The sequence below is a fragment of the Perna viridis genome, chromosome 14 (genome assembly GCF_037379345.1).
Source record: "Perna viridis isolate PV_CMFRI_1.1 ecotype Kerala chromosome 14, ASM3737934v1, whole genome shotgun sequence".
Lineage (NCBI taxonomy): Eukaryota > Metazoa > Mollusca > Bivalvia > Mytilida > Mytilidae > Perna > Perna viridis.
This window is the reverse complement of record NC_142458.1, coordinates 870,469-887,590: the sequence shown is the minus strand read 5'-3', so window position 1 is coordinate 887,590 and position 17,122 is coordinate 870,469. Positions and strand designations below refer to the sequence as shown.

Below are 17,122 nucleotides of genomic sequence, written 5' to 3'. Positions count from 1 at the left end.
TTTTCAAAAATGTCTTTTCTAATATATTACGAAGAGCAAGGGTCAAAGGTAATAAAATACTTAAAGCTGCATTAGGTGTCAAATTTGCATTTTGTTCTGTTGAAATATACCATAACTTTGAATTATTTTTAATTTTTACTTTTCCTGTATAATTTCATTTGATATCCACACATAAAATGCATTAAATACATGAAATAGGTGGCTATATATTTATTGTCTTGCAAGACAAAAAATTGACATAGATAAATTCGTATGCATGTGACTTCTGGTGACCTTAATCCGCGCATGTGCTGTAATGGTCGTTTCTTAAATAACAAACTGATTTCAAAGCGAAAGTGGTTATTCAAAGGCAAGGAAGACCGAAGGACTCAAGCTATATAACGCAAGGATCCTTTTGAAATTTACGTATTGTGATATAACGTGGCTCAAATATCGTCAATATGCATTTGAAAACTAATCAAGGAATAGATTAAATGAAATGGAAACAAAACACGTGCTTACCTGAGTATCCGTTATTGTTATTTTTTTTTTTACCAAGGTTAAAGTATTTTTACCCACGTGTATGTCCTGTCGGCAATCTTCGGTAGTAGTGGCGAAAAATAATTAGATCAGAGCCATCGATCTTCTCTGATTAAAAAAACGTTATTTTCACAATATTCTGTAGGTATTATCGACATTGATTGCTTCAATTGCAATACTACAAACTTATTTCATTGAATCAACAAAATTCAGTCGAATCAAAACTGAACATATTTGACATAGATGTCACAGCGTTACGAGTTCGAGTCCTGCAGAGGGAACGACCAAAAATTTTCATCGCATTTGACAGTTCTAACATCGTTGGGAATTTTTCAGACCTTTCTATACGTTTAAATTATCTTCCCTGTATCAATTTAATCCGATGGAACAGTGTAGCGAATAGAGTCGTCACATTCTGAGACGTTTGTATAATATTGATTTGTTGTGACATGCATTATTAATTTGATCCTCTATCTTGCATAATAACATCTAAATGAGCATTCCCGTACTACCATACATCGTGTACTTAGTTACAGCCCTAGATTAATCCTACGAGGAGGAATGACCCAGCCAGCGAAAGCTATATTTTTTTATAGCCTAGCTGGCCGACAGATCTAGGGTGCAGGACTTTGTGCAGGCGGTGTTGCCATAGATGTCACAGCGGTACGAGTTCGAATCCCGCGGAGGGAACGACCAAAAATTTGCCTTGCAAATTTGACAGTTCTAACATCGTTGGGAATTTTTCAGACCTATATATATATATATAATTGATATTTATTTACTATCTCATAATTTTCTTTTTCTCTTTCTTTCTTCGGACGTGACATTTTCTAGAAAAGCAGAAGACGCTTCCCTACCGGTATACCTGGCCCATGCTACCAGTTTTTTAGTGACGTCGGCGTTGCTCATTTACCTCTGTCACATTATACGTGGCATGTTGTTTACTTTATGTTCTTTGTTGTGTGTGCATGATTTCCATGTGGGTCTTTATCCTTGGAATATATTCTTTGGAATATATCCGTTTAAACAAGGGACTTTTTGAACTGACTTTAAGGTATACATGTATTTAATTTTGTAATGTTTTTCCACAGTAGCCAGATTTGAAAGGCTGAAGGTTATGATCGCGCCAAAGTACTTTAAGTCCGCCGAATTTGTTTTTGCGCCTGACCCAAATCATGAATTTCTGGTTCCTGTATGTCTTGTTTCGTTTTCATCTTTAGTTTATTTAGTATGTTATTTGATAACATAGAGGCAACTCTTTCGCTGTACCTGTGTATAATGATGTTTTAGGGCCAGTCGCAGCCTGCCCTGTGATATGGTTAATTAAATACCAATGGGTGGCCTTTTGCTGACATTTTTTTTATATCCCGGTGTGGATCTTGGTTCCCTTGACTACTCACACACAGATGTGTGGTACGGAAATAGTTGTCAGAAGTTAAGCTTAAAATTTATACAAACATGCCACCTTACTTCATCCGCTTTGATAGTTTAATAAACACATGGAAACAGATATCTATATATTTTGAAATAAAACTTTGGAAATACATTTTGTAGAATAAAAAGTCGACCGTTTACTTTTGGAATTTCCTCAGAAAGATTTCAAATAGCACACGTTTCATTTCATTTAAAATTTTTAACGAAATATCCTAGAATAAGACCAAAAGTAAATATATGGATAGGTCAGAGTGGTCATTTCTACAATTGAATGTCATTGTTTTGGATCAAAATGATCATAATCATCGGTTGTACCACTTTTTAATTCTATCCGTGTCATCTGATAGTCGAATACTGAGTCAAATGTACAATTTGACGGTAGATGGTCATACTTGTCATCGTATTCGTAAACAATCTTACCGGAAACGTCATATGTAGGATCACTTCCAGTGTTAGTTGGTAGATGGTCATAGTTTGAATTTGAACACAAAGAAGAGTCTATTTTTCTCTCGACCGAACTTAGATGGGCATACGTTCCAACATTGTTTTTGTTTGGTAGATCTGTATGAGCGTATGTAGAGTTAAAAGGTTCTTCTGTATGTTTCAAGGCACTCTTAAGATGATCGTAGTCTGAATTATAAGCATATTCACTTTCTGGTTCGACTGGTTGAGCAAAACTATAGTTGTCACTTGTGTATGGAATTGGTTGGTCAGGACAGAAATTTGTTGATGACGTTCCCTTTTCATGGTTTTCTTTTCTGTTTGGAAGAGTAATCAAGGGAACTAAGATTATAGCGGTAATCAAAAGAATGTAATCCAGGGACAAAGAACATAAAGTAACTAAAATCATACATACAAAGTAACAAAAGCAAATGAGCAACTCGGACTCCACTAAAAACTGGGAGCATGGACTAGGTAGAAGTATGTTGTTTGATCCCTGCGGTTTTATATCTCCATTCAATGGAGTCGCTTGTGGATTCTGTTGGTCGTATGTTTTATTCGAAAGAGCCAATACGTTCCTAGATAAGTGAACAGTATTGTGCACAAAAGAATCCTTGCGTAATTTTTCATCTTTTCGCCTAAAATAAGCATAAATCTCTTTACACATACATACTAAATAAGCAATATCCATGATAAGATATGGATTCATTCTCAGAAGCGTCGTATCTTTTATCGGTATTGTAACAATTACTAAATTGTATTTTGTTTTGAAATATTGCAAAGTTGAAAAACAACGATAACAGTACAGGCCTCTGATTGGCGGTGTATTGTTAACAGTTTTACAAATGTTCTTTGTTGTCTGACCATATATCCGTTTTTTTCACAGTGCTTTCCTTTCATTTTTCGTCTACATTCGACTTGACAATTAAAGCAAGTCGGTGAATGTTTCACGAAAAAAAACAGAGGACACTTACCATACCGGGGCACATGAACCATGCTCCCAGATTTTTGTGGAGTGTAGTGACAATTTTCTGTCCGTATTATTCAGACAGATCCTTTGTGAGCACGTTTGCAATATCTCACATGACCATATATACATGATGTAGAAATTTCATGCATTTCATGCAATTTTTCAAGAAATAAGCAACCATTTCACAGATTTCTCTGCCAAGAAATGGAGATTGTGGAAATACAATCTGACTAGAGACAGACTAACTAGCTATATACGACTACCAATTGTTGTTCATCATCTGCATTTAGGGTATTAGACATTTTTTGCATTGAAATTCACAATTATGCAAGAGGTAATGTTATCTATTTAGATGGAATTGTTCAGTTGTAAAGTATAATTATAAGGATATCCCCTTGACCAGTTTTGTAAAGATCAATATCTTTAAACCAGATTAAGCTGCTAACAAATCAACAAACTTTGACGAAACCATTTAACTGAGTCGTTAGTGGACAAAAATCGATAGAGGAGGGTCTCAAGATATCGAAAGGTGATATAGACGATGGTAAAAAGAAAGAACTGTACTACGTATCGCCTTAAATCGAAAAATATAACATAATCAATATATGTTTGAGCTTCTTGTCTCAATGATGTATTTTCTTTAAACTACAATATAAGAAATTCAAGAAAAAAGGTCTTGCTAAAGGAATTACACGTTGACTTTTAATGAGGTGGTGTTTTGTATGTATTGTTTATTTGATTACCTTCGTTGCTTGATAATACATTTTTTATCTAAAATTTTGTTTTGTGATTTTATCGCTGTAACACTTCTTTTAAAAAGATTCATTGAATTTTCTTTTGATAACTATACCTTCGTTTTCTGAAGATAAACAATGCAATGACCACCACAACAACAATAACTACAGCCAAAATTGTTCCTATAGCTGCTCCAACTGTTAAAAATATAAAAAAGCTAAGGTCTTGCATAATTATTTTAATTTATCAAATGGATAAAAAATCACTTAATATAATGTCTTACATGACAAAGATTACATCGGTGCTACCCGAAACTTAATTCAACAAAATGAACACAAGTTGGCAGAGGTCCAGCTACCCATACAGAAATGAAGTTTTACCACTAAATAGTTCTCCTTTTTGTGTTTACCTGTATCTCATCTGTTACACAGAACTTGAAATTGAGAACACATAAGAACTCAGAAGTATGATTTGTCTTACATGTCATGTTCAAAGCAACACAATACATTAACATCCAATTGATTTTTCAAATACATGTATATATTTTTACATATTTAAGCAGTCTTTCCTATTCTAAGCATGTTGTCTGCAGTAGTATTTTGCTTGTTTCTATGGGTATTGTGTTATTTGTTCATCTTATTATGCGTTTTCCTTCTATTCGCTTCTTTGCTTTGCTGTTTTTTTCACTTCTGTATTTCTTTTTTGGTATTTATCATTAATTCAGTTTTTTTGGTGAAGACTGAAATTATTTACAGATATATTTATCATATAAGAAGTTATATTTTTTCTTGCTTATTTCCATGATTTTGTCATAGATGTGCCTCTTTATTAAGTTATTTGATTGCATTGAAGTTAAATTTTGATATGATTAATTAAAAAATCAATATCTTCATACAAGGAATGCGCAATATAGCATTCATATTCAATGTGTAACTAAACATTTTTGGTCCAATTGTAATTAGCAGCACACTGAAGTATTATAATTTATGCTAAACATGACATAATGTCCTTAAATTACCTTTATTGGTTTTGGCAGAGGGCTGTTGACTTCTTCCCTTTATGACAATAGCTTGTTCAACCTTATCTTCGTTGTTTACTAGTAAATTAAATGTTTTGTTACTCATTTCAATGTTAATATAAAATTGTGATAATTGAATTTACATAACAAATAAACACATTTGATTTCTAACTCTATATATATAATGTAATACTGAAGATACAAAGATAATACTGAAGATACAAAGATAAAATATATATTTAAGTTGTTATATAGATGTATAATTTTGGTGAATAGTTACAGACAAAAGTGCTACACATGATAGTCATATGATGATTTACATATAATAGTCGTATCATTATCATATAACTCTCACATTATGTTTACCATCATATAAATAAAATACGATCATTTTCTTGCTGTAACATAAATAAAGAAAAAACAAAAAACAAAAAACAAAAAACAAACAAAAAAACAAACAAAACAAAAACAAACAAAAACAAAAACAAAAAAAACAAAAACGAAAACAAAAAGAACAAAATTAAACATAACTCATTCAAGTTTTTCAAAGAAATTGTGCTAGTGATACATGTTAGTCTAGCTGAATATTACGTCAATGACTACTTGACGTACACAAGCGACTGTAATAATAAATATAATATGCTTTCTTATAACATTAAACATTGGGTGTTTTTTTTTTCATTTTTATTTAAAATATGGGTTTCATACCCTACGTAAAAAAAAACTAGAAATACATGAGTAAATACATACACATTTTGTACATGCGTTTTTTATACCATGCTTTTTTCATGTACATGCGTAGTACGTATGTACTTTCACATGTGTTTAACATGAAGGTGCTAAACATGGGTCTTACTCTGATTTGAATTGTACAATACACATGTTAATGAAAATGTGACATGCACTATCATGAAAAGAGACAACAAACGTCATAATGAGATTCAAAATAACAATGATGCACACTTTTATTTGTTTTTAGCTCAAATTTAAACAAACTAATGAACGTTATAGGTAAATAATTCAAACAACTTTTGAAACTAGGTTTGTAGCTTTGGTTTTTCTATATTGGTATTAAGACGTTTGGAAATGTGTTCCGTCTGTTTTTTTTTTTTTTTTGTAAAACTATACCAGAAATTATTAAGCGTAACGAAGCAGGAGGTTTTTACCTTGACATAGCCATTTAATATCTTGACTTTTCTTTTGACTATTGCTTAGAGTTTATTAGTTTGGTAATAATAATTTTTCCTTTCGTTATTGATAATCAATCTATAGCCCGTTCTAGAAATATATTCAGGTAAGGCACCAACATTAAATGTGCATCTACCGTTTTCACTGATGACGAATTGGTATTTCTTTGTCAATATTCTGTCAATAAATCTTGAAAAAAGATAATGTTTCACATGCATCGGCAGTCTATTTATGATAATAGTATTAATTGATTATTATATTATTCAATATCAATTATTCAAATTTTCTAGGCTTTATAACAGGCCAACGCCTGTTTAAACTATGCCAGCTGTAGTTATTACATCAGAAAAGTGAAAGAAACAAGGTTGCAAATTTAGTTTTCAAAGCTGTAATATACATGGCCATTTGTTTTAACTTTAATTACACAACCATTATATGTAAAGTTTGATAATTATCCTTATTATTAAACATTTGGCCGACATTGTTTACCGTTAGATACATTTGTACTGAAATTTTCAGTTCAATTTCTAATATTGAGGTCAGTATTTCATAGAATAAAGAAAAATGTAACTGCCTCCAATGTTGTTAGTAAAATTTGATACCTTTTCTACACAAAAATTATAGTGTTTCTTCGTACATTCCTCCACATTGTGCATAGAAATTGTATCATTTCTATTTTATAAAAACACTTCAACAGTTTTCGTTCTTCTATATTATCTAAAATTAATTGTGCGTACATATATAGAATATTACAGAAAACAAGAAATGTGAAAGACTCAACCAAAAGTGCCAAATATGATACCACATAGCTTGCAACATATGATTATCATATGAAACGAGCATGATATAGTAATCACATGTGTCAGTTTACATTTGAATATCATATGAAACGAGCATGATATGGTAATCATATGTGTCAGTTTACACATGATTATCGCATGGTTATCATATGATTATCATGTGTTTTAAGCCAAAATTAACATATGAGAATCAACAATTGCATATTTTAAATTTTGTGTAAAAACTTGAACTACCATTCAAGAATTTAAAAAAAAATCTTAAATTTACTTTTCCGTAATATCATTTTAAAGCATGTGTTACTGTAAAACGATCCAAACTATACTAAACTTTAAAAACGTTAATGAGTCGACAAAAATGACTTAAATTCCTACTTAAGATAAATATAGAAACAGACTTTCAATGTGGGTCTGTCTAAAATCAGGCAAAGGGTGATTAACCATAACTCAAGATATTCAGTGAAAATGTTCAAACACATTGCCATGTGATAAAACAACTTTTCCAGAGTTTATCTCCTGATTTTTATTTTATTTTTGTCTCCTACAGATATTTCACTATTTTTCAAGGTTCAATGTTTTTTAACATTTTTTGTAAGAAAACTTAAATGCTTTATACAACTCTATAAACTGAATATATTTAACATTGCTGTATTACGGAACACAAGTGTATCAGTACTAAGCCGAAATAATATTTTTTTTGATGAAATTTGCATTGCAACAACACTTTTATAGACAATAACAATATTGAACATCTTGACTGATTTTTTTGCCTAGTTTGATGCTTTTATTGGACTTGATTTGTGTTCTCCTCTACCTTATAACTGTTATAAGTTCATGTTCTATGCAAATGCCAGTGCTTTTTTAGATAGAAAGTTAACGTAAATGGAGTGCAATGTTTCGCTCCTTATTTGCATTGAAATTTCAATTATGATGAACGTCATGACATATTTTGTTTAAAATCAAATCAATGTTTAAAGTGGCCATTTTATTTCCAAGACATTCATTCATCTCAACAATAGTTTCTACAATAGTTTACAGTATTAACCAGTTCAACTGTACTTACTATATTTTTTAAGATCAAAAGTGTGTAAGTCTTGTCTACCACTCGTCCAGTGTGGGTTATTAGGTTCCAATGGACAATCTTTCCAAGTTAACCATTTGATGAATGACCCCCTCATCTTGCATGGATTTTCAGCACCTTCTTGTGTTTTTGAACCCGTCTCTGCATATTCCAATAGATCGCCTTGTCTTTAAGGAATATGACAGTGTATCTTTAATTTACCGTATTTGCAAAGGATTTATTGATAGCTTGATGAATTGACTTATATCTGTTTCTATTTTAAACTTGCTGTACAATAAATACACTTTTTGGTTTTATTTTCAACTATTACATGTGTTTAGTGAGTACGGAGAGCCAAAATTATTTGGGAACTCCTGCACATCATGATATTATTCACGAGTAATCAAGGGAACCAAGAGTCTAGCAAAAATCAAAAGTATGTAAACCAGGGACAGACTGGACATGCATGGAAACAGACACACAGAAGAAAAACACAAAATAATATCTACAAAGTACCAAAAGTAAAAGTAAACTCGGACTCCACTAAATAATTCTGCATATGGTTAATTTCATGTAGCCTGGCGTCTTAGCGATGCAATGGCATTATGAAATTTGTGGAGACATAAACGGTTTTAGTAACTCACATCATGACTCCGCCACAAAAATTATTGAAATTGACATCATGTTCTTTAATGTCACAACAATTGAGTATTTATACGTAAGTTAATTGTTCTCTTCGATATTTAATAAAATCATAATATATATTGTGATAGTTCGTTTGAAGATTTTCATAGATGCAATTTTAACGTTAGGTTTGCCAGTCTAAATCATTGTTGTATTATTCATGGTTTATAGTACTTACTACATATTATCAGATAGTTAGCAGTGCACTTGTCGTATTTCCTAATAATCATTTTTGAATCACATTTAGTAGCTACAATACATCGGTTATTCTCAACTTCGTTTCCATATTTTTGAAAGTCGCCTGAAATGTCTGTAAAATATTATGCTTAAACTTTTGGATAGGTCAGCTACATGATTGATTTGTAATTTTATGTAGTGATTAAGTGATCCTGTAGATCCGTTAAGCAAGATCTGAAAGAATTAGTCATTGAAGTTAAATATTCTTTTAATGTAACATAGGCATATATTGCCTATATTAACGAGCACTTTCAACCCGACGATCTGAAATGTGATTTTGACCGCCCGGAACACCTCCAGTCATTATAGTTTTACTAGATTCATCAACGTTTGATATGACATGGCTAGCGGACGCCGCAAATATTGTATATATACGTAACTTGTGATGTACAAAAATGCACATTATTGACAGCAACTGAATGCATAAACTTTTCCCGGAATTTTTAAATAAGTCATGTTGATTTCTTTTAATTAGAAAACAAATTGAATGACTCAAGTGTATCGGAAAAGCGTCAATTACTTAACACTCATTGAAACATTATCTTCGACTAAATATTTGGATTTGTTTAGACTGAGAAAATTTTCTTAGTAAAAGGGAAAGACAGTCCCTTTTTGTACAAATAATAACCGTTTCGTGGTGATTGCTATCACCTCTTTAACTTCAAATGATAAACTTCTTCTATTCCTTGCACCGGTAAAAATATTTCACATGATTTTCAACTAAATTAACAAATAATTTCTGTGACACCTTTCACGAGAAAATCGGTTGAATCAAACTTTAACGCAAAATTCACGTGAATCGTTCACTTGAGCTTTGTTAACTGAATTTCACGTGGAAATCTTGTTAATTTCGTGTGAAGTTCACGTGAATTTCATGTGACTCTCGATTAACATGAATTTTGCATGAAAAATATTGCCTTCTGTAGACACAAGAAAAATGCCAAACAAAAAAATAAAAAAAAAAAAAAAATAATAAAAGAAAAAAAATAACGCAAGTTTTGTTTTGTTTGTTTTTTAATTTAGAAATAAGAAATCGTGGACATGATTAACAGAATGTAAGGTTTATTTTCTTTTTTCAATTATTATTTAGCTTAAAATAAATTTTCCCGACCGATCTTTTCATATTTCTGTATTTTACTAGAAAAAAGTGAAGCAATTATGAATTTAAATACGATATGCTTTTTACATATGTCTAATTAAGGAGTTAAATATAGGAGGATTCGCATCTCGTAAATTATCGCAATATATCGCATGGCGAGATATCAGTATACTCCCCGCCTATACAGTCAAAATTAGGTCATATAAAACATTGACATCACAAAAGCAGGGGAAGCTACAGCTATAAACATCCTTATAAACAACGTCAGACCATTTCTATTAATAAAAAAAATTATGATGATCGTTTGGGTTTTAAAGATGGAGTTGGAAGGTTGATTTAGGAGAGAATGCCTCTCTCGAGGGCGTTTACTCCGGCCGCCATTTTTTATATCAACAGTTGGTCAAATAAAAACGTTGATATCACACAAGAATGGGAGACTGTAGCTACAAATTCCTTATTTACACCCTCGGACCATTTCTGATCAATTTGAAATAAATTTAATGATGATAGATCGGGTTTAGAAGAAGGAGTTTAAATTTTGAATGAGAATGGTAACCGCCTTCGAAGGCAGGGCTACGCAGTCAGGAGTCAAAACGGAGGCTCGTATAAACGTTGATATAACAAATGCAGACACATCTACAACTATAAAACTCCATGTATACCATCATACTAAGTCGGATCAATTTTCAACAAATTCAATGACGATTGATCGGGTTTGGAAAAAAGGAGCTTGAATTTTTAATGAGGAGGAAATTACGCCTTCGATAGTGGGACCAGGTTGAAAATTTGATAAGAGATTAAGGTCTCGAATATCGAGGTATTGATAAAAACAAAACATTGAAATTCTGGAGGCAAAACTTGAGGTGGGACAATTCAAATCGTTTTTGGATCAGAACACCTACATTTAACGAGATGAAATGTTGAAGCGATGGAAATCGTCCGCTATTACTAGGGCACGCTCAGTACAACAAAATGCATCATGTGTAATATCGCCGTAAATCAAGAAAATTAATGAATGTTCTAACACTAGTTAGGTTAAATATATGTTGTTTTGATCAAAGGACGTGTATTTATTTCGAAAGTTTATTTTATCTATTTTACGTGAAAATTGGCAAAACAAATTTTAAAATGTGACATCAACTTTCTAAAATTTCAAGATTATTCATCATGATGTTTTTGCGTTACGATTGATTTCAGTTGCCAAGATAGTTGGTGTGCCTACTTGTCATTTAAACTAAAAACTACTGGATTTGACCATATAACTAGCCTGATCATTTTGAAAATTAATTTATTAATTTTCAATTTATAAATTATTTTTTAATTAATTCATTATTTTTGTCTTGCTTAAAGTTATTGTAACTTACGTTCCCAAATAGTAATACAACTTTCTTCATTGCATTTGCATCTTGTGTGCATGGTAACGTCATTTAAACAGATACAAAAATACTTATGATCCTGAAACTAATTATATAAATGGTAATGATAGTAGATTATCATCGTAGGCATATAAACAATAAAACATTACGACCCCGTATTGGAGAAAACTGCGCTCCCCATTATCAAGTATTCACCATGTTTTTATTGTGTCATAACTAATGAGTTGCATTTTATTTGCTGTTTAAAGATTTTAACAAAATGTCGTTATAATCGTTTTGTAATTGTTTCACTAAACTTCAGTCAACATAAACTGCTGTAGTATAAGCTTTGTGCTTCATTTAAGACATTGACATCATTCGTTTTAGATTTCGCATCAATAGGTACGAACAAAAGCGGTTCTATTTTCTTTTCCTATTTACTTTTTGGATTATGGTTTGTCTTACAATCATGAATCTACATGATTTATATTATATCATTTCTATCTGACAACAACCGGATTTTACTACTGGACGAAAATTGTAACTTGACAGTTTAGTCTCTTAGTCCAAATTGCTCATTTACTTTTGTTACTTTGTATGTATTATTTTGATAATTTTAAGTTCTTTGTTGTGTGTGTCTATTTGTCATGTCTAGTCTTTGCCCCTGGATTACATTCCGCAAGGACTTTGGTTCCCTTGATTACTTTTTGACTTATTATTATTACAATAATACACTATTTGCAGGTTTAAATAAAACAGGTGTTGAAAATAGTGGTTACTTTGACGCCAAAAAATCTACGATCTCTGCAAACAGCCTGGCATAAAAACCTGTCTTCCACTTTTGTATCGTAAGCTTTAGACTTTGGGTCTATTTTTATATTATAACATCCTGAAAAGATAATTTTTTAATAGTTTTCATTCAATTATATATTATGTTGATTTCCGCGTTAATGATCGTATTCCGTAGCATTTAATTGTGGTGACTAGCTTACTATTGTTTATTTTGACATTTAACTGAGACTACAAAATTTAACCGCGATAAATGAAAATATTTCTTATTAATTGTATGATAAAACATATATATTTATTTCTATATATTTAAATTATGAAATTGAAACTAGACAATGATGCAAACACAGTTTTGTTTTAATTGGAAATGTGTCTCCCTTTTTTTCATACAACGTTTTTATACATTGAGGAAAAAATCTAAAGTTTGTAATATAAGACTTCGTATTTGAAGCAGAGAAATGAAAGACTATGTTACTTTGTAAATGTGTTTTCTAGAATGTTGTATGTGTATCGTAAATGTGTGGGGATTCTGATGTCTCTGAACTTTCTTCATGGTCGTTTTGATATTTCACTTTGCTGATACTAATATAAATCGTTTACATTCACTGTTTATGTTCACACTAGTCAACGATCAAACCATACCTTTTATGTAAGCCCAATCAGTATATTCTTCATATTTACCCAACCATACATTGCTTGATACATTGTGGATCTTCATCCATTTCCTTATTTTAGTCTCATTACTCTCCATAATTTGTCCTCTTTCTTTGCAAACCTGCGTTGCATTGATCCAAGGAAGTTTTTGATCCAGTGGGGTTTGAGTCTGACTTTGTCCTTTAGAAATGTGTTACTTAGTATTAAAAGATGCATCTCCATAAAATGACAGATAATTCTGAATATCAAATTTTTAGAAGATTTTTGTTTTGCAAGGGAAAGGTACACTCTACACTCAGAAATTTTCAATGGGTGAATAGCTTGTTATTGTCTTTTTTGTCCAGATTCCTGGATTACATTCTTTTAAATTTCGCTATAATCTTGGTTCCCTTGATTACTCATTATTAGTTGCTACCATTCTGGATACATTCTGGATGCATTTGCTTGGTTCATAAGGATTTGTCACAGATCTGAAGGCATGCAATAAATTTGTGATTAACCTTTTTCTTATGTTTATTTCCTCGATTATTCGTTGCTATTTTCAACATAAATTTCAAACTTTGTGAACGTCGTCTTGAATTCAAAATTGTGACGCTTTTGCGGGAGAAAGTGTGAGAGTGAAATTTCCGAATTCATTTCACAGTGTGAATTGTTGAAATTTATTTCACTGGGAACATTCGATAAAACACTGTTATCTATATAATAAATACATTTAATGAGTTCTTACAATGCAAAAGAACTATGTACCCTAGATAAATGTATCTATCGTGCTATGACGTTACGATCAGTCAATGCAGTCTTTCTATGGCCATTATTACAGACCTTAAATATGTAGTCGGTCCATTATGGAAAAACACAATCATTAATACAATATACAAAAATGTATATATACAACTCACTATTTTCAGTAGTTGTTAATTCTTCTATTATCGTGGTAGTCGTTACAGCTATTTTATTATCAGTTGTTGTAAAGTGGGTCGGCAGTTTTGATGTTATATCGTGACTAAAAGTACCTATTACCAAAGTTATTTGAAAAGAACTTGAACAAAATATTAGTACAAGCAAAATCAAAAGGTTTATTGACAAATTCCATAAAAATAGATAAAACTTACTTGATCGTACTTCATTTTAACATTTTTGAAAATTTTTAGAAGGTTCTTGTAGTTTGTGTGATTCAACCCAAAGTGGTATCAAAGAAACAAGGATTCGATGGTAATCAGAATAAAATACACAATCCAAGGTTAACAATTAGAAAAGGAGACAAGGAGGACTAACTAAAAATAATCAACATATTGCGCACATAGAAACAAAAGTGAACACGTAACTGACAAGGTACACTGGTAGGATAAGCGTACTCTGCTTGTTAACTAAGAACCACCTGCCGAGTTTATCATAAGCTGTCACGTCCGGGGTAGACGAAAAAGAAAAGATAACTATGACTTTGCTAAAAGATTTCATGGTGCGAATGGATACACCATAACGATCAATGAGTTCATGATGGCAACTTGAATTTTTTGTAGTGATGATTATAAGCAAGAGTTTCATTGATAAGTCCTTTGTCATAGCTGTCGTGAATCCAAAAAAAAAAAGGAAAATAAACCTAGCACTGATTTATTTATGTCATTTTAAGTATGTTTTTTAAGTATATTTTAAATGTTTCACCATCCCCCTTTAAAATAATTTCCGAAAAAAAACCCCAGAGATCTAGTGATTTAGGCACTGACAAGCTTTCTAAGACACGGGTAAGATCGGTCTTTATTACCATCTATTTGGTAACTATCACAGTTTCACTGAACAATATGAGGTTTCTATCTAACTGTTACAAGATATATACCGACCTTGACATCCGCCGGATATTTTGTAGGTATTTTTTTATAATGTTAACTGTCTATCCTGCTTTTTTATATATTTGCTTGATTTGTTTTGAATATCGACTGCATCAAATTGTAATGTCGTATATATGTTAAAGAATATTAAAATTATTTTTACATACTTGTTGTAGGTCTGAATGTTGTTGTTTTACGGCTGGGCGTTTTTCCTTTATTTGCTATCGCTATCGAGTAAAATAAAATCACCAATGAACTTAAAACATGCATATTGTACATGGAATCATCATCGTGTATCCGTTAATAATAAACATTACGTTTCATATTAGTATTTATGCAAAGTAACTAAATATAACAACATTATTATACCAATATATGAGTGTACAAATTTGAAACCAGCAATCTGGTGTTTTTTTTACATGGCTTAATCCAAGAAGAATAAATTTAGAATAAAACGATAGCTGATAGACTCACACAATTCACTGATATTGAAAATGATCATGATAGTAATAGCAGATACTCCCAGCTTCGAAGAGATCATCTTTAAAAAATAGCATTTAATTTTTTACCATTAAAGGGAAAGGTAAAAATAATGCAACAAGTGAAAAAATAGATAAATCCAACAAAACTATGCTTTTGAGTATGTTCTTTTTTATTTTCGTATAATTTTTAAGATTCAACAAGTGCCGAAAATTCTTTTGAATAAAAACACGCTAAAGGACTAGACCGTTGTGTGTTTGTATTTTGTTTGTATTAACGTCAAATCTAAAACAAGAAGTGTAGATCACCTTGCTATTCTTGACAAGATTTTTATGTATGTATCTAATACACATTTAAAATCTTCACATTAAGAGTATATATAAAAAACAATCCGATATACAACAGTCTTTCTGGTTGACAATTGATATAAGATATTTTCTTTTTTTTAATTTTTATTCCTGGGCATTGAAAAACAATTAAAATGGAATGCACTGTCTTTTGAGTATCTTAGTTTGGTTTGTGACCGAAATAATATTTTGATTCTGAAATAATTTGAGTTGTCTTTGTAAGAATCATGCAAAATCTGAAAAATGTGATACACCCCAAAAAAGGCTACATATTTTTTATTTTTGTAATTAAGTTGTTTTATGTTTAATGTGTAATTATTCATTCAAATCTTCCTACTCTTAGGAGATAATTGACATTGAAAATACCTGTTGTATTTGAGTGCCATTTACAGAGTTATCTCCTTTAATTTTGAAATCTACAGTGCATTCTATATAATTTTTATCTCCTAAGAGCACGGTTTATATGACAAACCACATGTTTATTTCTGTTTACTATGACAGTTCAAACAAAATATCAAAAATAAAAATATGTAGGCTCTTTACCCATGAATCACATTTTGCATGATCCTTAACTGGAGTGCTACTTAAAACTTATGATGTTGCTGTCCGGTTTCATGACGTTATAGTATTATTTTGACATAGGTGTAAAAAAGATACATAGTTAATTAAATACAGACAGACAGGCTCACACACAGACACACTGACAGACAGGCTCACAGACAGACAGGCTCACAGACAGACACACAGACAGAACTTCATAAAGGTTACAATGAATTTTGCTAAAGGTATAAAAGTAAGCAGAACAAAACGTAAGCAGACAAGAAAATAAATAATTATTCACTTATTAGCACTAAGATGAATAAACCAACCAGAACATCAAAACAGAATGGAAATCAAACAATACGAATGAAACAATTTTACTGAATAACATATATACGTGAATTTCATGCTTACCGTTATTGTATAAAACAGAATATCGACAAAAAAGGTAAAACACGTGTATGTGAATTCCCTACACAAGACGATGGAAACAAGGAAGTAAACCATAGAATAGATATTTAATTGTCATTTACATATTATAAAACATCAATAGTATTGCATACTTCGGTTAATATAAATGTTCCTCGTAACTCGTTCATAAGTGTTATATAATATATTATTAACTGATGACTTAAAATACAATGTAAATTGCCCCTTTAATACAGCAGCAGGTTTTAGCAACCATAATGTATACAGGGCAATTGCCCTGTATTAATTTAATACAGGGCACATGCCCTGTATTAATTCTGGCCCTGTATAAAAGTTAAACTTGTCCGCCATTTTGTTTGAAACAGACTACTTGGTATATTAATATAGATCTATATAGAAAAGAACAGTTGGGGTGAATAAATGCATCAAGAGATCTGGAGTGTTACAGTCTTCACTAGGAAATATGTCATACTGAGCTGTATTTAAAGGTTTGTACAGATAACTCCTGTTATTTTAAGTC

The 17,122-nt window shown here is 31.3% G+C and overlaps 1 protein-coding gene across 8 annotated transcripts; it reads right to left on the bottom strand.

The window, feature by feature from the left end:
* Positions 1–2,023: 2,023 nt before the first annotated feature.
* LOC148597668 (uncharacterized) lies at positions 2,024–16,696 on the bottom strand. 8 transcript variants are annotated; one of them, XM_088561283.1, is made up of 12 exons: positions 16,588–16,696; positions 15,281–15,347; positions 14,974–15,033; positions 13,880–13,993; positions 12,969–13,160; positions 12,317–12,426; positions 11,547–11,643; positions 9,025–9,156; positions 8,166–8,350; positions 6,908–7,022; positions 5,118–5,195; positions 4,215–4,296 (listed from the first exon to the last, which is right to left on the bottom strand). In XM_088561283.1, exons 1-9 carry the CDS (start codon positions 16,678–16,680, stop codon positions 8,277–8,279), a joined length of 939 nt encoding a protein of 312 aa, XP_088417409.1. In that variant the 5' UTR covers positions 16,681–16,696; the 3' UTR covers positions 4,215–4,296; positions 5,118–5,195; positions 6,908–7,022; positions 8,166–8,276. The 8 variants fall into 8 exon arrangements, with proteins under 8 accessions (XP_088417415.1, XP_088417417.1, XP_088417409.1 ...); XM_088561286.1 differs by having other exon boundaries at positions 9,025–9,147; XM_088561287.1 differs by having other exon boundaries at positions 13,008–13,160.
* Positions 16,697–17,122: the final 426 nt, after the last annotated feature.